The sequence below is a fragment of the Mixophyes fleayi genome, chromosome 2 (genome assembly GCF_038048845.1).
Source record: "Mixophyes fleayi isolate aMixFle1 chromosome 2, aMixFle1.hap1, whole genome shotgun sequence".
Taxonomy (NCBI): domain Eukaryota; kingdom Metazoa; phylum Chordata; class Amphibia; order Anura; family Limnodynastidae; genus Mixophyes; species Mixophyes fleayi.
The window spans coordinates 30,966,440-30,986,393 of NC_134403.1; the positions used below are offsets into that span (position 1 = coordinate 30,966,440).

At 40.3% G+C, this 19,954-nt stretch overlaps 1 protein-coding gene across 3 annotated transcripts in view; it reads right to left on the minus strand.

Moving 5' to 3' along the window:
* Positions 1 to 1,058: 1,058 nt before the first annotated feature.
* Positions 1,059 to 19,954, minus strand: part of SESN3 (sestrin 3) — a 73,825-nt gene continuing 54,929 nt past the window's right edge. For 2 of the 3 annotated variants that reach the window (XM_075198757.1, XM_075198756.1), the window contains 4 exons: positions 17,290 to 17,408; positions 13,983 to 14,173; positions 13,361 to 13,505; positions 1,059 to 11,542 (listed from right to left, as the gene is read on the minus strand). In XM_075198757.1, coding sequence (XP_075054858.1) covers positions 11,456 to 11,542; positions 13,361 to 13,505; positions 13,983 to 14,173; positions 17,290 to 17,408 — 542 coding nt within the window. In that variant the 3' untranslated portion in view covers positions 1,059 to 11,455. The remainder of the gene's footprint in view (positions 11,543 to 13,360; positions 13,506 to 13,982; positions 14,174 to 17,289; positions 17,409 to 19,954) is intronic. The other variant, XR_012688573.1, reaches the window with a different exon arrangement.

A 19,954-nucleotide genomic window follows, 5' to 3' on the forward strand; every position in this document is an offset into this window, starting at 1 on the left:
TATAAATCTCTTCACTTGTCTCGACCCCTCCGCAAGATCTCTGTCTCTCTTCCACACACATTTCTTGCTCTCATTATAAGTTACATAACTTTTTCAGACTGCACTCAGACTTTACCCGTGTCTCCAAACCTTTAAGTGTTCCTTGAAAACTCACCTCTTCAGGCAAACTCATCAAACTCCCAAACCACCCCCTTAACCTCCCCTAGGCTCTTCTACCCAATTATCACCCCTCTACACAGTTCACATAAACCATACAGGGATTCTCTTTCCATAATCAAGCAATCCTCTGACCCCCCAAACCAACATTATTGTGTAACTGAATCATATAACCCACAAAAAAAGTTCCCTCTTTTTGCGGTCTGGCTGGACCAATATGGAATATGTGGTAGTTAACTTCATGTATCTAACTCCTATTTTTCTATACATTCTAAGCTTGTCTTACCTCCTTGTTCATTAATACCCAGTCTTGTTTCATCACGGTGTTTATTCAAAATTCATCAATGAATATTCTGGTGATCTATAAATAAATGTTAATTATAACAGAAGTAAACACAAGATCATGGCAGAGTGCTGGATTTTGTTCTCTTTATACAATGTTTCCAGGTAGAATGCTCAACTCCTGTATAACTCTACCTACATTAGATTGTAAACTAAACTCCAGGGTCTGACCTATCCAAATAATATTTTGTAACTGTAAAGTGCTGGAGAATATGCAGGCACTATACAAGTAAATAATAAAAGTAAACATTAACTCACAGGAGACTGTTGAATTTGGTCCTCTTTATACAGTGCTTCCAGGTAGAATGCTCAACTCCTGTATAACTCTAAGTTAGATTGGAAACTCCAGAATTTAACCCATTCAAACATAATATTTTTTAATTGTAAAGTGTTGTGGAATATGTAAGCACTATGTAAATAAAGGATACCAGCTATGTATATTAGGAACATCCCTTTCCAGATCTTCGCCTTCTATATTTTTCAATCTTCGTAATCTTATAGTGTCAGACAAGTGATTTTCTGTCTGGAGAGTCTTCATAACAAATACGAACAAAGACGCATTCATTTTTCAATTAAATTTTATTGAACCAAAAATTCTACTAGTAACAACAAAAGGAATTTCAGCAAGTATAAATGTGATACAGCTTTACAAACAACCCTCCGTAGCTCCGTACCTACAGTATAAATATATTCTTCAAAACCATCCCAAAAAAAAAAGTGCAGGTTTATTTTTATTTTATTTTTTTTATTTCAATTGCTGTCAGCATGATGTTATTACACGCACACAGGAATCTATATTACATACACTGCATCTTCCGAGCCGATCGCTAAACATTGTTAATGTCCATTTACAATTAGCACAAGGCCTGCGTCAGTGATCAAGTAGCAAAGCGTCAGAGGGAAGTGTGCCGCTGTGTTCTTGAACACTGAAGAGGCTTCTGTGTACCTGTTGCCCACAGCCAATATTCAGCTTGTAAATGGACTAGTTCCTAGTGAAATCAGGGAGGCACGAAGCATGTCTTTGTGTTATACATAGTCCCTAGTGAATTTATTAGCTTCATATTGGTGCAGCCCAGAACTAGGTGGATAATAGCAACAGGTACTTACATTTCTACTATACAGAGACGTCACTTAAGCCATATTGAATCTGTGTCCAATAAAACTGCAAAACAAAATTCTGCAAACGGCAATTTGCAACTTTAATAACATAGCGACATCTGCATTTTAAAACGTATCCGTCATACCTACAGTCAACAAAATGATACCTGAATGTACAATATAAGACAATAGCCTACACAGCACCCTTTGGCAATATATATTAGATGGAATACACTGTGCGGAAAGGACTAAGCAGAATTAAAACCACTTGAAGCCAAATAATATATCTCGTGACTATAAAACAGAAAAAAAAACAACATGAATCACGGTTGTAGATGATTGAAATCCTAAAAGTTCTCCACACATCCAATCCTGTTGCCCAATCTTCAGCAAACATCACACACATTACGCTGCTCACAAAGCATTGGTTGGAAAATTCAAACACACCGACTCATCGCTTCCCGGCTAGTATCGGGTTCGATATCTATCTGACCCCATCAGAGTTTGAAGGCTAAACGATGGACGTGTGTATCGAAAACACATTTTCCTATATGTTCAATGCAAATCTAGAATAAGAGTCAATATTGCTTTTGACAAAAAAGAAAGGCTTATTTTTCAACCAAGCTGTATTACTAGGACATGTAAAAGTAGTTTACAAGTAGCTGTGCCATCTACTTACCCAACAATGAGGTTATTTACAAAGAAAAAACAGACTGGGAGAACGGTATAACCACCTGGTATTAGAGGTTATCGGACATTCCTGTGACTGTAGACGTATATATGTGTGCTATAGTTATGCAGTGAATCCATATTTTAGGATTCAGATGAGCACCAAGGGGTAGGATTTATAAAACCTTCTAAATAGGAAAAGTGGAGACGTTGCCCATAGCAACCAATCAGATTCTAGCTACCATAGAATGTACTAGATAAATGATAGCATCTATTAGATAGAATCTTATTTGTTGCTACTGGCAACACCTCCACTTTTCCTATTTAGAAAGTTTGATAAATCTGCCCATAAGTGTACTAGGGCTGGGTTAAACATTACTTTTAAAACTATTTCCAAGCTAAGTTTACTTGTGTGGACTCTTTTTTTTTTTAGTCATATTTAATTGAAACAGCTATATATTTCATATTCAATGGATTTAATAAAATAGTAAGACTCAGCAGCGATGTTAGCGTTCAACAGTGTGGCTACACTAGACTACTGAAATCTTACATCAGATTGGTTGCTCTGGGTAACAGCACTATTAATCTTTGCGCGGCTATAAAATAAGGCTCTTTAGACGAAATGAAATAGTAAGTGTATCAGAACTAAATAATAAAGGTGTAGTCGTATAAATCAATGTTCAATGTCATTTGGTTTTACATAACAGTAAAAAATGTAGTTGTCTCCTAATGAGCATTTAATTATACAGCGCAATGAAAAGATTAAGAGTTATATCTTGCACACCAAAATATAATCCAGGACTACGGCTGTGCGCGAGGCTGTAACGCCATACCTGGAGTGATAATCACCCACTAAAGACTGCCCTTCTGTCTACGAACTTTGAACGTGGACGTTTTGTGGCAATATTCACAAGAATACAGTCTATCAATTCTGGTGGTAGTCATTAAAACGATGATCGGAAGCCCGATAACGGATACCCCGACACTGTGTATTCCTGTCGGGTATCCGTTGTTGGGCTTCCAATCATCGTTAAAAAAAGGTACCAAACCCATCAATTCACCTGGAATTGGTGACATTATTGAGAGACCGGCAAGGCTGTTCCATGACAACCATGAGGCAGTTGTCAGCTCCTCCTACTATGTTACTCTACTGCTAGGCTATATCGGCTTACAGTCAAAGGAGAATATCTGAGTGATGTCACTGGTTCCGAGTGAATTAATAGGTTGTATACCTTCCAACAAAAATTCAGGATCCATTTTGTCCACACCCTTGACTAACCGCACCCACATTTCCCAAAAGCCACATTTGTAAAGCGCCACAAATCGGGACTGTCCCAGAGAAATCGGGACTATTGGGGGCCATTACATTGTTATGAATATTGGATCAGAGGAGAAAACGGCTACCCACATTGAGTGTGGACGCCAGATACCCAATTTTAACTACAGTAGAGAAATAGAATACACTGCTGCATGAAAGTGACTGTGTGGAACAGGCCTGGACAACCAGGTGTGAAACCACAAGTCCCAGCATACCCCGACAGCTATCGCCTGCCAAAGCATGCTGGGGCTTGTAGTTTCTGGAGTAGAGGTAACAAGGTGTCTTGTTGCAAATCCTGCAACTGTACAGAAACCAAGAGAGGATTCTTATACTGAACATGCATTTTACAAAAGCAGATTCAGTAATCTTTAACCCATATTGTGAGCTTCACATTACTATACATAAATCTGTGTCAGAAGAAAAAATAAATAAAAAAACTCCGTTAAGTGAGATCATTTGACAATGAACAACACAGTTAACATCAGAAAGAGCAGTACCAAGAAGATACGACCAATTAATTATTTTTGCTAATACTGATCAATTAAAAATAAAGCTATTAGTAAATGATATTTCACAGCATGCCACATATCTTGCTCACAAGATAAAAAAATAGAAATCTAAATTGCTGGTTATGTTTGTAATACATTCAAGGAGGATTCTAAACGCCTCTGTGTCCAGTTCTGCTCAGGACTCAGTCAGTGCTTGTACCATCGCTGTGGCACAGTCATGTCTAATAGCTGCCGGGCTGTACATCCAATGCCTACTCTGCCCAATGCTTTATAAACCGGGGACCACTGAGAAGAGAACAAGGAACTACATTCAGAGTAACAAAGATGTATTGTAGAACATGACTCATTACACGATTGCAAATGGCTCTATATATAGGCTTTACAAGTGTCATCCCATTCATGATCAGCCAGGGGACCTGTTGTATCTATGAACTATTGGGAGCCATCAGTTCTCATAGCGTATAGTCACTATTGCATAAAATGTAATCATAGTAATCATGAATCCAGTGCTTGCCAATACCTTCAGCCAATCAGAGCTCCTCTACTGGAGGTGTAACGATCTATCAGTGAGGCACATCACATATATAGGTGGTTGCATACATTGGGTTATTCTGTATTTTTATGTGCGATTGTCACTATCAAAAAGGGACTCTAAAAGGTTTTGTGCTTAATTGTGTCTAGCACAGGGGAATGTATATGCTAGACAGAGACCACTCATTCAGACGGAGAGCAAACTCTGCCTGCCACCCCCACGCTCATAGCTTCGGTCTTGTACACACCCCCATAACGTCATTCTATTCCTCCAATTAAATCACACGTATCCCTTGCCATCGGTCCACCCCCCAAACTATTGTGTGGTCAGGGGATTATCATAGATTATTATGGGAAACCGATAACAAATAACAGAACTGTACTGAATGAACTCTGCAAGATGATTTACTAGCACCATAAAAGTCATAATTTTATTTCTCCACATTCATCCCTTACGTATATTGGACACATGCAAAGGGTGAAAAATCAGGGCTAGTGTCCCTTTAAATAAGTGTAAATCTACTGACTGTCCTGAAGTTGCTGTATGGCTGCACATTATAAAGACTTCCAAGCTAAGCTGTCGCTTGACATCCAATTCCGCAGAGCAGTCGTCAGCTCTCCCACTTCTTTGCTGGATACAGGCAGCCAACCCACAATAAGGAAAGGAGGGGTTGCTGACAACTTCATGATGGGGAAAGGTTGTCAAGGTGACTAATTAGCAGAAGATCAGATACAGCAGAGCTGGAATTGCTTTTAAAGGGATTCTATTTCCCAATGTGTAAATGAGATCTATCCCCTGGTGCTTCATGCAGCCCAATCTATGTAATCACATCTCTGCTCACTGTGGGCGGGAATGGGTTCAAAGGTCAATCCACCCTACCATAGTCAGATTTAACAAGTCACTGGGAAGAATAGGGGGCTCATATAACAACATGGTGCAATATAGCCAAGCGCAGTGTAACCCATAGCAACCATGTTACAGCTGGGGTTTTTCTTGCACGGTTTAGAACAGTGATGGCAACAGGTGTCCTCAGAGGCCGAATGTGACCCTAAGCACCTTCATCTGTGGCCCCTGCTTCTTCCTGCTACAGGCCAATCACCGGGCACATTAAAAACAACAAGAGCAACAAGCTGACGGGTTCTCTGTAGAATTGTGTCGCACCTGTTGCAGCCATAGACTACACTTACACAAACCTGTGTTAAACATGGTCACCCAGAAGTCATATTGAATTGTCAGATTTATTATAGCCTGTAACACTTGTGTATCGGACATTAAGATGCTATTACAGATAGGCGTCTCTTACTTTGATTACATCTATTAGTGTATCTTATTATTGAAAGGGTGATGTCTTAAGATGCCTCGCCAATAATAAACCAACATGTGCCTAAATTCACTTACTTTTACCTATCAGAATAATAAGAAGCCATTTTATAGCTACACTCACACAGCTTCATCAGGATTACGCAGCTCTCCAAGTGGAATATAAGATTGACTACTAAACAGTTTACACAACTTTTCCGATCATTATGCTAAATACATTAAGGCAGCAATCCCCACACAGAATATTTTTTCTTTAAATAGCAAATTAAATAATCCTTTAAGCATGCATCTGCCAATTTTTCTTTGCTATCTTTCTACAGATCATTATCAACCTTCCAAACAAAAAAATAGCTGCCAGAGACAGACTCACAGCATGTCATGTGATGACAGAGGGAGGAGAAGGAGGATGTCACAGTGCAGACAGAGGTCAGAGGGGTGTTACAAAGCCTCACTGCTCATTAAATAATGTGCCATGTGACTGTGGTTGCCATGCATTCTAAATCAATAATAGCAGCCTGAAGAAACAAACCAAGGAGAAATGGTAAATACCACGATTCTAAACTGCCAGAGTGAGTTATGTAACAAATTTAAAAAACACATTTGCTTTTTTTTTAATGCTGCTTTAAGTTACTATTGAATTATACATCTTGTATATGTTTTGGTGCATGGGCTATGCTCTCAATTTTTACAAGATGTACACCACCAACATCCCAACAATCGCAGAAAAACAGACACTTCATCCACGGACTGTCATAGTATATTTCTTATTCTAACATGCCTTTCAATTACCCACATTGATTTAATCCATAGGTTGTTACAACCTGTAGAGCAAACCGGTTACCTACAGTGGGCGCAGCCATTTTATGGGCGGAGCCAATACTACAGAGAATGAGTCTTTATCAATCCACTAGGTAATAGTGACCTTAATGAGGCACTAGGTCACAGTGAATTGTCAAATTGCATTCAAATATTCATTCAGATGACACAATGGCTACTTCCACTGTGTAGGTGACAGACACTTTCAGCAGCCAGCTATATCATTACTTCCACCAACTTAGAACCACTGAAGATGACGACTGTTTTACACAAGTAACAGTGTCTGTAAAACACGTAGTGCACACTACATATCATGCTTATTTAGGAGGCTGAAAAATATTGAATATTGTCATCCCAGTCTGTTTACATGGAAATCCTCTCTTCTTTACACTGTGTTCAGGAGGCCTGTAGTTAGAATTAAATGCTGAGTTACACACTAAAGTGAGCGAAATTACACACTAATCACTAAGACTTGGTGAGTATGTCCTACTAATGAATTTCATTAAGTTTAGCTTGCAGCAGGAACAATAAGGTACAAAGCAGCCACCAACACTCCATAGATATAACACAAGGAAAAGGTCTTAAGACAGGCAAGTGACACTTACGTGTGTGGCGCAGATATCACAAAAAAAGGTGCTGTAATACGGAAAGTGTGACCGATTGTTTTACGTTACGGAAACTTTTATTTGTCGTTACTTGTTCACAACTTTTCATAAACATCCCTGGGGCGCTTCCTATTTTTCATTTTTATCAAAGATATTCATAACACGCTCTATAATTTCCACTCCAAAATAAGGGTCGTGAGGCAATTCTTTGAATGCAGTTCAATCATTTTCTTTAGACAACCTTTACAATTACTATGGCGAATGATGGAGATCTTACAGAATCATCTAAGAAATTGAAACCAAATGACTAGGACTTAAGTCCTTGTTTTGTATGATTGTATGATGAATATTTCAGTTTCATTGTGATAAAAATTATGCCGGACACCATAGCAGTACAATGGGGTGCTATGTCCGTAGTTATGTCCCTCACTCTGGAGTTTATGAAAAGTAGCTGAAGCAACAGGCGGAATAACCGAATGGAAATGTACTTTCAAAAAGCCTCTTACACATACAATGTATTTATTGAAACCATGTTACCATAATATAAGCAGGATTCACAACGTATGACCCCCCTTTATATATACTGTGTTCGATATATTGCAGTTTTTAATTAGGCTTCCCTTAGTTTAATTTGCTTAGCTGAAATACACATGTAAAACAATTCACATCACTGAGCTTAGGCACTAGCAGTCTCTTATAAAGGTGTATAACAAAAAACCCAGACCACTGCATAAAGCAAAGAGTAATGCTGGCCACATCGAGTGTCCGGATTGGTTTCCAATTTTCGCATGTAGCTGCCTGAATAGGACAAGCCATTTCAGATCCAAGCATAGCTTTTCAATTGCAAGTAGGCCGGTTAGCGTGCTTGACAAATATCCATTTACATTTGTCATCTACAGACAAGGTTTGTGGGCAATGCAGGAAAACAATCTGACCGATGTCATTCGGATCATCCCCTGGCATCACGCTCACTTTTTGAGCCTCACATCACGCTCACTTTTTGAGCCTCACATGCTGCAATTTGCCAACAGAGGTGTGGCCAGCATTATATAAACCAATGCTTGAGGTTTTTATATCCCCCGTCTACAAATTAAACCTGGATAATGAATGCTGCAGGTACACGTTGGCAAGTTTCACTAACTATTGCTTTGGCTTTAACATTTTCAATCATCTTTATTTTTATGATGAAATGGAAAAATAAAACTACAATATAGAAAAATCTCTCCAAAACAAAGACAACATGATTCTAGATCGCCGCCCGTCTCACGGTGACACTATGTAGAGATTACAAAGGACACTTCATATAAGGGGGAAAGGTGGTCGCTTTACTATTGCACTCTACCTTTGTTCACGTACAACAAATGCATACAAAATATCACAGCTTGGAGCCATCATTAGTACACTTATGAATGAAGGTAAAATGATTTGGAGTAAACATTTCAACATTTAGAAGAAAAAAAAAAATCTACAAATTACACACATATATATATATCTCAAGTAAAACAGGCATCCTGCTCTTTTATAGGAAGAGGAAGGGATGCGAAAGGTATGTGCAAAACTTTATTTTTGGTCAGCTATTCCTTACCCTTTCACCGCATGGGACCACTGCACGGTTGGTTACATGTGCGAACACTCTGCTGTTGGTCTAAACTGCTCTGGAGAGCTTTCGATGGGAGGGTATTGTAATACTTTTAAAAGCACAGTAGGCACTGTGGGGGAAATAATGCGATAAGAGCTTGTGCGGCCTCACATAGGAACAAACCGAGCAGATCACAGATGCTTTTATCTTATTTTTGTCTTATTGCTCTGATAGTATAAATGCGTCTCAGCAAGAGTATAGCCATTGGCTGCATTAGCTGAACTATAAACTTTGTGCCGACATCACTTTATCCCTATGGCTGCTGCCGCCCTGTATAACACATGTAGCAAATTGCATTGAGCTGGGGATGATATGGATTTTAAGGCAGCTGTGTCATTAAAGTGGACTCGTCCCCTACACATCGCGGAGGCCACCGTCTTGTGGGCTGGACCAATACCAACGAGAATGCAGCCAATCGAATCGCTAGGAAGACGCGACACTGTGTGCTTCAGTGATGTCGCCGACTTCTAGTAAACGGATGCATTCCCAGGAATATTGGTGCTGCCTTCGCGTGAGCAGACAAAACATCAACTTTAAGAACAGAAATCCTAAACAAAAATATCAAGCTGCAGATTAACATCAAAACATGATATCTTAACAACCCCTTAAATGTTAGTTGATATGACATAAAAAATGCAAATGGTAATATTCACAAAAATATGATCACGCTTCTTGACAGAAATTTGGATATTTAAAAAAATAGACAATAGCCGAGAATTGTCCTCTGGCTGCCGGGAAGTCTTACAACAGGAAGCCTGCAGTCAGTGTTCTGCTAGGGGACACAGCCCATCGGGAACGCTTGGTTTTGGTTTACAAATCTATTTGTGAATATTACAAGTTGCTGTTTTTATATAAAACTGTGTGTGTTACATTTAGTTTCATTTCATTCTATATAATTGTTTGGAAGTTGTAATACATGTGTGTGGACACAGAAGTACTACTGATATGGCACATCTTGTGGTGTCTGCGTTCAACACAGTTTTGCTAAGTAACTACTAGCAGCAGAGACAGGCTGTTTGTACTTTAGCTGAGCTGCTATGGTATGACCTAGATCAGTGATGGGCAACATTATTCTGTTCAAGGGCCTCAGAAGATGGCTGTGTTCACTGTGTGACATCATCATGCAACCACACACTAACCTGCTACAGACTGTGCTCACTCTGACATCACCAATCCAACCACACACTAACCTGCTACAGACTGCGACATCACCGTGCAGCCACACACTAACCCGCTGCATAGACTGCGCTCACTCTGTGACATCACCAATCCAATCACACACTAACCTGCTACATACACACTGTGTGACTGCATTGCACTCGCTCTGTGACATTACAATCATTAAGTAGAGCAGGCCTGGCCAACCTGTGGCTCTCCAGGTGCTATGAACTACAAGTCCAAGCATGTCTTGCCAGCTGTTGGCGTGATATCCTCTGGCAGAGCATGCTGGTGCTTGTAGTTTCATAACGCAAGGAGAGTCACCGGTTGGCCAGGCCTGAAGTAGAGGATCAAATAAGATGAATCACGCAGGACGAGAGGACCGCAGCAGTTGCCCAACACTGACCTCGGTCCTTCCAATTAGCTTCCATATGTATTCTGTGCACACTGCTGTATTAAAAAAAAAAATCCACCATGAAAATCACAAAACAAATAAAAGCTCTCTGGGCTACTGCGCTGAGGAACTCATTAAAGAAAGGAGCACAAATACAAATCTAGCAGAGCTGGGTATTTGGGTAGAACGCTGCAGGATATGCTGCGGCATACGGATATCATTCACATTGAGAAGCTGACAACCACTATCCACATTCAGTAAAGTCTTTTTGGCAGAGTCCATAAAGTGAAAGCACCAAATCTGATTTCAGGAAACATGGATGCAGAAGTTGCGTTGCTATAGAGTAATAATGTAGAGGTCTATAAACTCCATTTATGGCACAGATACAACTTTTTAAACCAATTTGCTGGCAGAACATTGGTTAAAAAGCTATTTTTTTTTGTGAATTAGACAGTACAGCTTATTCTCCTGTTTTTTTTTTTTTGTTTCTGATAGAAAACAAAGCACGACAAGAAACTGGAACAAGGCAAACCAGAATTGCTATACATATGTATGTACAAAAAGAAAAAAAAAAAATATCCAACAAAAACTTATCCTGTGTCTGAACAAAACTTTCTGAAAAAGCAGTGTGGATTAGTTACTGCTGAAAAGTAAAAAAAAAGAAAGTAAAATAAAAAAAACAAAAACTATATATATATATCATAGTAGTGCCAGTTTTGCTAACATTAGTAAAGATTAAGCATTGTAGAGAACAACACAGGTCATTGCACATTACTGCCACAAGTGGGCCAGCGTTGACATTAGAAATGCATATATGTTTGATGCTACATGACAGGCGGTCGCCGTTACTGAACTGAAAAGTGATGTTGCTTTGCGTGTATAGGGTTACGTGCAAGGCCTCAGGTCAAGTGGCGGGTTATAGCTCGGAGGGCGTAGAGAAGTTCTGCCTGCATGCGAGCCTCCATTAAAAGCAAGTTCACGTGGACCTGAAAAACAGACGAGAGGGGTCATCAGGAGACGGGTGAATAAAGGACATTGGTACACAAGAGTAGTATTGGCACATGCGTTGATTTGTGGAGACTGAACACATCTTCTCCAGCTTTCCTGAGTCCCTGGAGAGCTTATAAGGCCGCTCTGAATACTACAAATTAAGATCTTCAGCTCTCGTATTTGGTTTACCACTTAATAAGCTGTTAAGAAATGCCTGTTATTTATATTATATTTACAATAACCAAGTCACAATGTTATCTTTCTCCTTACACTGAAATAAGACAATTCCCATGATGGCCATATTGTTTTCTTAAAACGGTGTATTATCAAAAATAAGCTTTAGTGCACCACTTACTGCTCTTTACCCCTAGATTTACTAAACTGCGGGTTTGAAAAAGTGGAGATGTTGCCTATAGCAACCAATCAGATTCTAGCTGTCATTTTGTAGAATGCACTAAATAAATAAAAGCTAGAATCTGATTGGTTGCTATAGGCAACATCTCCACTTTTTGAAACCCGCACTTTAGAAAATATACCCCCTGGTCTCTCTCATCTAGGCTACCACCCTATCTTCCTGTCCACCAAGCTCTTTGACTTTCTCTCCGTTAAGTCATGGGCACTACCAGGACCCATATTACGCTTGTTCTACAGGCACAGCCAGCTTTCTTTTTCACACTCGTGTTTCTTCATTAAAAATATGTTTTAAAGTCCACTTGTCACCTACACACATGGGCGGCAGCCATTTTATAAGCTGAAAAAGTATGCACTAGAAGAAGGCCTAGCAATTCACTATGTGCCTCTGACTCAGTGATGTCATTGATTTCCAGAGAATTCATTGGTTGGTTATCGGCTCATTCAAAATAATTACTATCTCCAAGTTAACTTTAAAATGTTGTGTTGTGAATTAAATCTGATAAAAACAATGGTGTTTACTTCCATTCATGACTTGATGTTGTGCTCTTCCTCTTAATATTAAATAAACATTCTAACCATAAAAAGTAAAGTGAGGTAAGGGTCATAACGTCGCATTCATTTTAGCGTCTCATTAATGCTGTTGGTTTCGAGTGAAAAGATTCATTCGCATGACTAATGGTTCAGCCCACAAAATGTCTGCCACCACTGTACGTAGGCTTTAAATTAAAAATGAATGAATCTATCGGTCAGAATATAATTCTAGCAGACCTTGTAGCTGCACAAGCCAGAGACCCATGGCAGTTTATTTATCGTCTTCTCCAATGAAAGGCAGATTTGGTGTTATACCTCAACGGTGGTACTCCCTGGGAATACCACCGAGTGAAGAACATGCGGTAAATGATTTATTTATTTTTTTTTAGTTTTCTTTCCAGTCCAATTTCATATATTCAATTTTCATCCTTGCCAAGTACGTATCAATAATGATAATCATGTTCATAAAATATGGAATAAGCAACTCCTCAATGAAAGCAATATATGAAAAACACAACAACAAAAACGCAGAACCTACCATAGAAATGTCATTAACATCGGTTTAATTGTTCTAAAGACTTTAATAGAAATGTAAAGTGGAATGCAAGTATAGATGAAGGGAATTTAATTAACACAGGATGCACACTAAACCGGATGTAGGTGTACCAAGATATCATTGTTTATTTATATGCCTGACCAGCTAGATTACAGTGTGAATTGAACTCTCGCCATCAGTAAGAATGAACAGGGATGGCCGAATAAAACAAGACACGCACTTCTCCTTCTAGGGATTGTTAGCAATACAAACATTAAAAGTTTTATTTTTTATTATATACTGTAGAACCAGAGCCAAGTTCCTGTCAGCTCACCTTTTCCGAGTGCTTGAACTGACGCCAATACCCTTCATACATGCGTTTGGTGGCTCGTTCAGGGTAACAGGTCACAGTTTTAATGTAAACCTTCAGGCTTCTCTCAAGTAACTGATTAACTTCCCCATAGTCATAATCATCGTACCTGGGGAAAATCAGGTCAGACACAGAAAATTAACGAGTCAGCGAGTTTCCCTTGCGTGCGATTACTGTATAACAATTACTGCAGACACCTTATTAATCATTACACCACATTTATCTGCATGTTAGACACCCAGTTACCCGGTATCTGGGAAACAGCAGAGGTCTGTTCATTAACAGAGAAAAAATACTGTAAATTAAAAAACGCGAAGGGGCTAAGTTGTATGACAATCTGCTTCTTCTACACGAGAAGACAAGCCCAACTTCAGGAAATACTGTACTCTGCTCACTCTGGGCGGCCGAGGCTTCTTTGGTTGTCATTCATGGCAAATATGGGGTTTGCCATTACAAAAAGAGGGTTCCCATTAAAAAAAAAAAAATCCCAAAACATTTTAGCCAATCCAGTGTTAACAATATACCCGTTTACAAAGGGACCAGGATTTATGCAAGTGACAAGTACAGACTAGCGTCATATACATACCTGATTCCAAACATACAGTGAACGTAATTAAACAAGGCTCTTCTTAACATGGTAGTATCTACGTCTTCGTGCATGGCCATGGTGTTGTAGGTGAGATTGTAGACCATTCGAAACTTGTCATCTAGAAGATGGCCTATGTCAGAGTAAAGTCGGTTTACCAATGAGAACCCATGATCTTCCCAAGAGTAGTCCTGTGTGGGGGAAAAAGTACACGTCTAAGATGATTTACATGCAGAGATTTTCTTTACAGGGGCTCTGAAGACAAGGATACATTTCCATATCAACTATGGTTAAGGCTTCCCTGTTACGCAATCCTCAAAGCCTGTACACGGACAAGTCGAATGAAACAACCATATGATTGGGCAGCACGGTGGCTTAGTGGTTAGCATTCATGCCTCATAGTGCCAAACATACCAAAAGGAAGCAGATGCCAATGGTTTTATACATTCTACAAGTGGCAATTATTTAGCTGGCTGTCTCATGTTCCTAAAATTCAGTTCTTAAAGACTATGGAAGAATGGTTGTAAAAGGCCTGACAGAGATAGTAGATTAGGCAATGACTGATCCATTTGTGATGAAAGGTTATTGTCTGGAACATAGAGAACTTCGTTATTTATAAGGGTTAGGCCTTGTGGGGAATAATGCCTAAATCATAACTGCAGGGTAAATATGGTGTATCAAATGAATTCATTGATAAATTGAGCTACTAGAGTCAGAAATGTGAAGTCAGAAATTCTGTTGTGTGTGTATTTGATGGCTGCACATCCCAGTGTTAGAAGATAGCAGTGTCACCTGTAGCAGCTTCAAAGGCCCCTGCGGTGAGCTATATCCTGACACAAGTTAGGTTTTTGGACACCTGAATAGACTTTGTGGGCCGGTCACAGCTGGACATCCTAGCAGACAAAGGCAGCATATGAAGGCTGCCTATACAGGTATATAGAAATATGAGCTTCAAAAAGGAAAATGTCTTCATAGTTCATATTTTGGGAAATCTGGGTGCAGCTCCATACTGAGGAGCAGAAATCACATCAGGGTTGTGAATGACAGGTACTGGCGGTATCAGGGAACAGCTATAATCAGACTATGACCTGCAAAAGCACTGGTGAAATAAATATGGTATAAATCTATATTGCTATCGTAACTAACGAGGAATTCTAAATGAAAGACTGTATTCGCTGTAACATCAGAGTCATACCGAGTAAACAAAACTGCTACCAGGGGCGGATCTAGACTTTATGTTTAGGGGGGCGATTTTGCGTAATCACGCCCCTCCTTTGCTCTGATTGGCTGGCCTGCGTTAACCCCGCCTTCCACCCGCGGTTGGCCCCGCCCCCTCCCGTTGTGGTCGCCGGCTGGGACCTAGCTTTTTGCTGCTAGGGGGCGGGGGGGGCGAATGCCCCGATCACCCCCTCCCTGGATCCGCCACTGACTGCTACAGAGGTCATACATAAATCAGCTGAACTTCGTACTGTAATAAAGAACCCCTCTCCCAATTTTTTTTTTTTTATTCTACAGAGTCTAGATGGAGTCCTGTTTTGTGGTACAGACCAAATCGACGGGAGGGGGTGGGAATCTGTGTGTTGTGTTATTAATCCTTAGTTTCATTTAGGTTAAATAACGAGGCTGAACAATTTGCTTTAAAAAAATAAAAACTACCCCTTCTCGTGAATTCAGAAAGAAATGGAGGTTAGAAAAGTAGACATCTCATATGTACGGTTCATATTTTACTATTAGACGGGCACATAAGGGAGTCATTGGACTAGATGCACCATGTAGACTAGAACGTTAGAGTAAACTTACGACATGATTCTAATTTCGTTTGAGACCAACTCTATGTCTCATCTGTGAATGCTCGGATGTGGTTAACAATGTATTTGTCTGCAATCAATATGTCTAAATTGGTCTGATGCTGGTTTTAGTTTCAATCATATTGATCATTTATTTAATTTTAGAAGACTCTGATCAGATATTCTGATATGTGACTGGGCCCCATGATTTAATTGTATATCTTATTCTACCACGTTACATGTGATCATTTGGGTTCTTAAACAATAAAATATGATAATGTTATGGTAGTTATTGTTATACGAGTGAGGTTGTATGTTTGATAGATTTTATTTATTTGTGTCTATTGCATTAGGGTGACCACAACAGTATCTAGTAGCTGTCATGTGCGTACTAAGCAGATCATACTTCTCTATATTTTGTTGAGAAACAATACAGCGTTTCTTTAATTGCCCAATATGTATTCATGTTTTGTCTGTATATTTTAAGGACATTCTATAAACCCTGGTGTGTTTTATACAAACAATAAATCCATTGTCTGGGCTATCCATAGACGCAGCTGTAAAAGATTTACTGTCGGAACGAGTTGGGTGCCTGGACTTTGTTCCACCAGGTGACATGTATCATATTATTATTTAATTGCTGCTTCTACTGCTGTTGAGTTTGTTGCCGTTTGTTTTATATATGTTTTCGTGCTCCGATCTGCTACTGGCTGGACTACCCCTGCCGAGTTTAATGATTTGATTTCCCACAGGTTGTTGTTTAAAATGCTAATGCAACAATAGGGTCTAGAACTGAGAATACTATGGCTCTGTTCCGCTATAGATTGGTCTAGTCCTGCAAATGATTTAATGTTTCGATTGGCTTCAGATTTATCTACCACTAAATAATCTATTGCTCCGATTGGCTGTCGTCTGAATTCTGCACTCTGCAAACGTTCACTGCTCCGATTGACTACTGGTTGGCCTAAGCCCAGTGACTGTACTAATGATTTGTCTATTCAGTGAACATTCAAGAGCCTAGACTGGCTAAAGTAAGCTTCTAGCACGGTCCACATCAAAGCTGCTTACACACAAGTCAATGCTGAGAAAAAGGGACTCACAAAAGGCGTTTGTGCCCTAGTAAAACACATGTACCAGCTTTGTTGTAACGCGTTTCGCAAGCATGATTCTTGCGGATGCAAATAGTGAACCACCCTGTAACAATCTAATGCTTTATAGCTGAGGGATTGGTGCATGTCTTGAGCAATAATAAAATGTATATGTAAAATAAAATGTGTTTGAGTGTCTTTGTTTAAATTCTCTTATCTTCACAACTTTAACCTGGTAAAATATTTGGTAAAACGCAAAATCACAAGGGTGGAATGTCGAAGGTGTTACACATGCTCTAACCCAAGGGGAGCCGTGACAGATGATCATTTAGGAAATACAGATTGTGACATAATCAGTGTTTACCGCTGGTCACTGTGGCATTACTACTATACAGATTACAGTGTAAAACGGACAACGCCCAGTGTACGTACGTGTGCTCGGAATGTAGGCAGATGTTCCTCTCCCCGCCTGGCAAAATCTTTATATCCAAATCCGGGGTCTTCGATGTAACGGGAGGCGTTTGACATTGAAACCACGTCGTCGTCGAAAGCTGATCAGAAAAAGGGAAACGGTGTCAATTGTTTTGCCATTTCTGAACGCACAGGGTGAGCCTCCCAAATCTCTGCTCCTGGCTTTGAACCTTTCAACATAATTTCAAAGCGCTGTAGAATTCATAATTATTTCCAATTTTACAATAGAAACCGCACAAGACACAGAAAAGGAATTGCCATTATATAATCAACCTTTCCCATGTTAAAAGTATAGGACTTTATGTCCAAGAATAAATCATTCCTTTGGACACAAAATTAAAGGGGATTCTAACCTTCAAATATCCCGTAACCATAAGTCAGGGAGTGCTTAGATTGAAAGGATGTCTGAATATTGTATTCCCCTTTAAGTAATAAGCCTATAAAGTGTCATTTTGATTATCCATTGGTTAAACCATATCCCATTCTTATATTGGCTTTGAGATTCATTTATTTATTGTGAATAAGAGACACGTCTATAAATATTCTTTTTTTTACAGTCTATTAACTATGAAAACCACATTCAGTGACGTCTTTGGCCGAGTTGGTTAATGAAGACTAGATCATATACGCAGCTTTAATATTGGGGGAAGGGGGAAATAATGAACAGCCCTGTAAACATCCAAAGCCAATAAAGTAGATATTTCGTCGTTCTGAAAATCCCAAAATCAATGGGAGATTATAGATCCGGCACTTCAGTCCCTTTAAATAACCCATCGGAGATGTCAGTTTTATAGATTGGTGTCTAGGTAGGAGATGAGCAATGGAAGCTGATGAGAGGCCGGTGTTTGCCGTAGCCAAGCAATTCTCTAGAGCTCCAACAATGTGTTACTAAGCAAATAGCGTGTCCTTTATTCCTGAAGAGGAAGGTGCCCACGTTGTGTAACTAACGTCCATGGAGTTAATCACCAACTGGCTGACTGCATCTGACCTTGGTAGCGGCTCACAGACAGCTCCCACGAGCTGCACAGAATAAGGCACCATATGGCCGTCACTAGCTGGTAATACAATCACGAGGGGTGCGCCGTACCCTCTGCTTCATTACCCAATCACAACATGGACGGGGAAAGAAACGTACATAAAAGTGTACAACATTTTTGAAAATATAAAAAAACGATCCTAAATTTTCTCCATCATTTTTTTCTCTCCGTCCTCTCTTTCTCCATTTTGGAATTTAAATCGCCAGACTTGGGCAACCGGAGGCTCGTCAGCCAGCTGGAGTGCCATAGGTAACAAGAAACAGCTTGCATGACATGCTGGGACTTGTGGTTCCACAACAGTTGGGGAGGGGGGGGGGGCAGAGGTTGTCCACCTTTGCTATTAAGTATGCAATACGCATCTACTAATGATGGAAAGTGAGAAAGAGCTTTAAGGTCAGTGTAGAAGAAACCTATCCCACAGCTATTATCTCCGAATCTACACAGGTAGCATCAATTCGGGATGAACGCTTCATTGTGGCCTCACTATAAGCAGTCTGACCCAGCCCCAAGTAATGAATGCTCCTTTGTTATGTCTTTTATGCTTCTATTCAAAGATCTTGTCCTTACAAATCCTTCTCCCAATGCTACATTACCTAAACATTTGTCACAGTGCCACCAGTGCACTGACCTGGGCTCTAGTGTGTCCCTGAATCACCGATACCCCCAGATATGGAGGAATCAGTTGTGTTGTACCCAATTTATAGAATTCCCACCCACACTCCTGGCGACAGAACCACAGCATTCTTCCTGGGATTATTAGTTACTTTGTAAAGTATTTTAGGTCCATATGAATATACGCTGGCTGTACTAGGTGTTGTCCTTTATATAAAGGGGCTTATATTCTGTGTCTGCTATTAATGCAGAAAATGTGTTACCTGGGCAACAACTTTTGTTCAAGAAATCACAGCTATTCTGAACCCCTCTCTAACCCTGCACTACCGCTATCCTGAACCCTCTGTATCCCTCCACTACCGCTATTCTGAACTCCCCTCTAACCCTGCACTACCGCTATCCTGAACCCTCTGTATCCCTCCACTACCGCTATTCTGAACCCCCCTCTAACCCTGCACTACCGCTATCCTGAACCCCTCTGTATCCCTCCACTACCGCTATTCTGAACCCCCTCTAACCCTGCACTACAGCTATTCTGAACCCCCCTCTAACCCTGCACTACCGCTATCCTGAACCCCTCTGTATCCCTCCACTACCGCTATCCTGAACCCCTCTGTATCCCTCCACTACCGCTATTCTGAACCCCTCTCTAACCCTGCACTACCGCTATCCTGAACCCCTCTGTATCCCTCCACTACCGCTATTCTGAACCCCACTGTATCCCTCCAGTACCGCTATTCTGAACCCCCCTCTAACCCTGCACTACCGCTATTCTGTAACCCCCTCTAACCGTGCACTACCGCTATCCTGAACTCCCCTCTATCCCTGCACTACCACTATCCTGAACCCCTCTGTATCCCTCCACTACCGCTATCCTGAACCCCTCTGTATCCCTCCACTACTGCTACTCTGAACCCCCCTCTAACCCTGCACTACCGCTATTCTGAACCCCCCTCTAACCGTGCACTACCGCTATC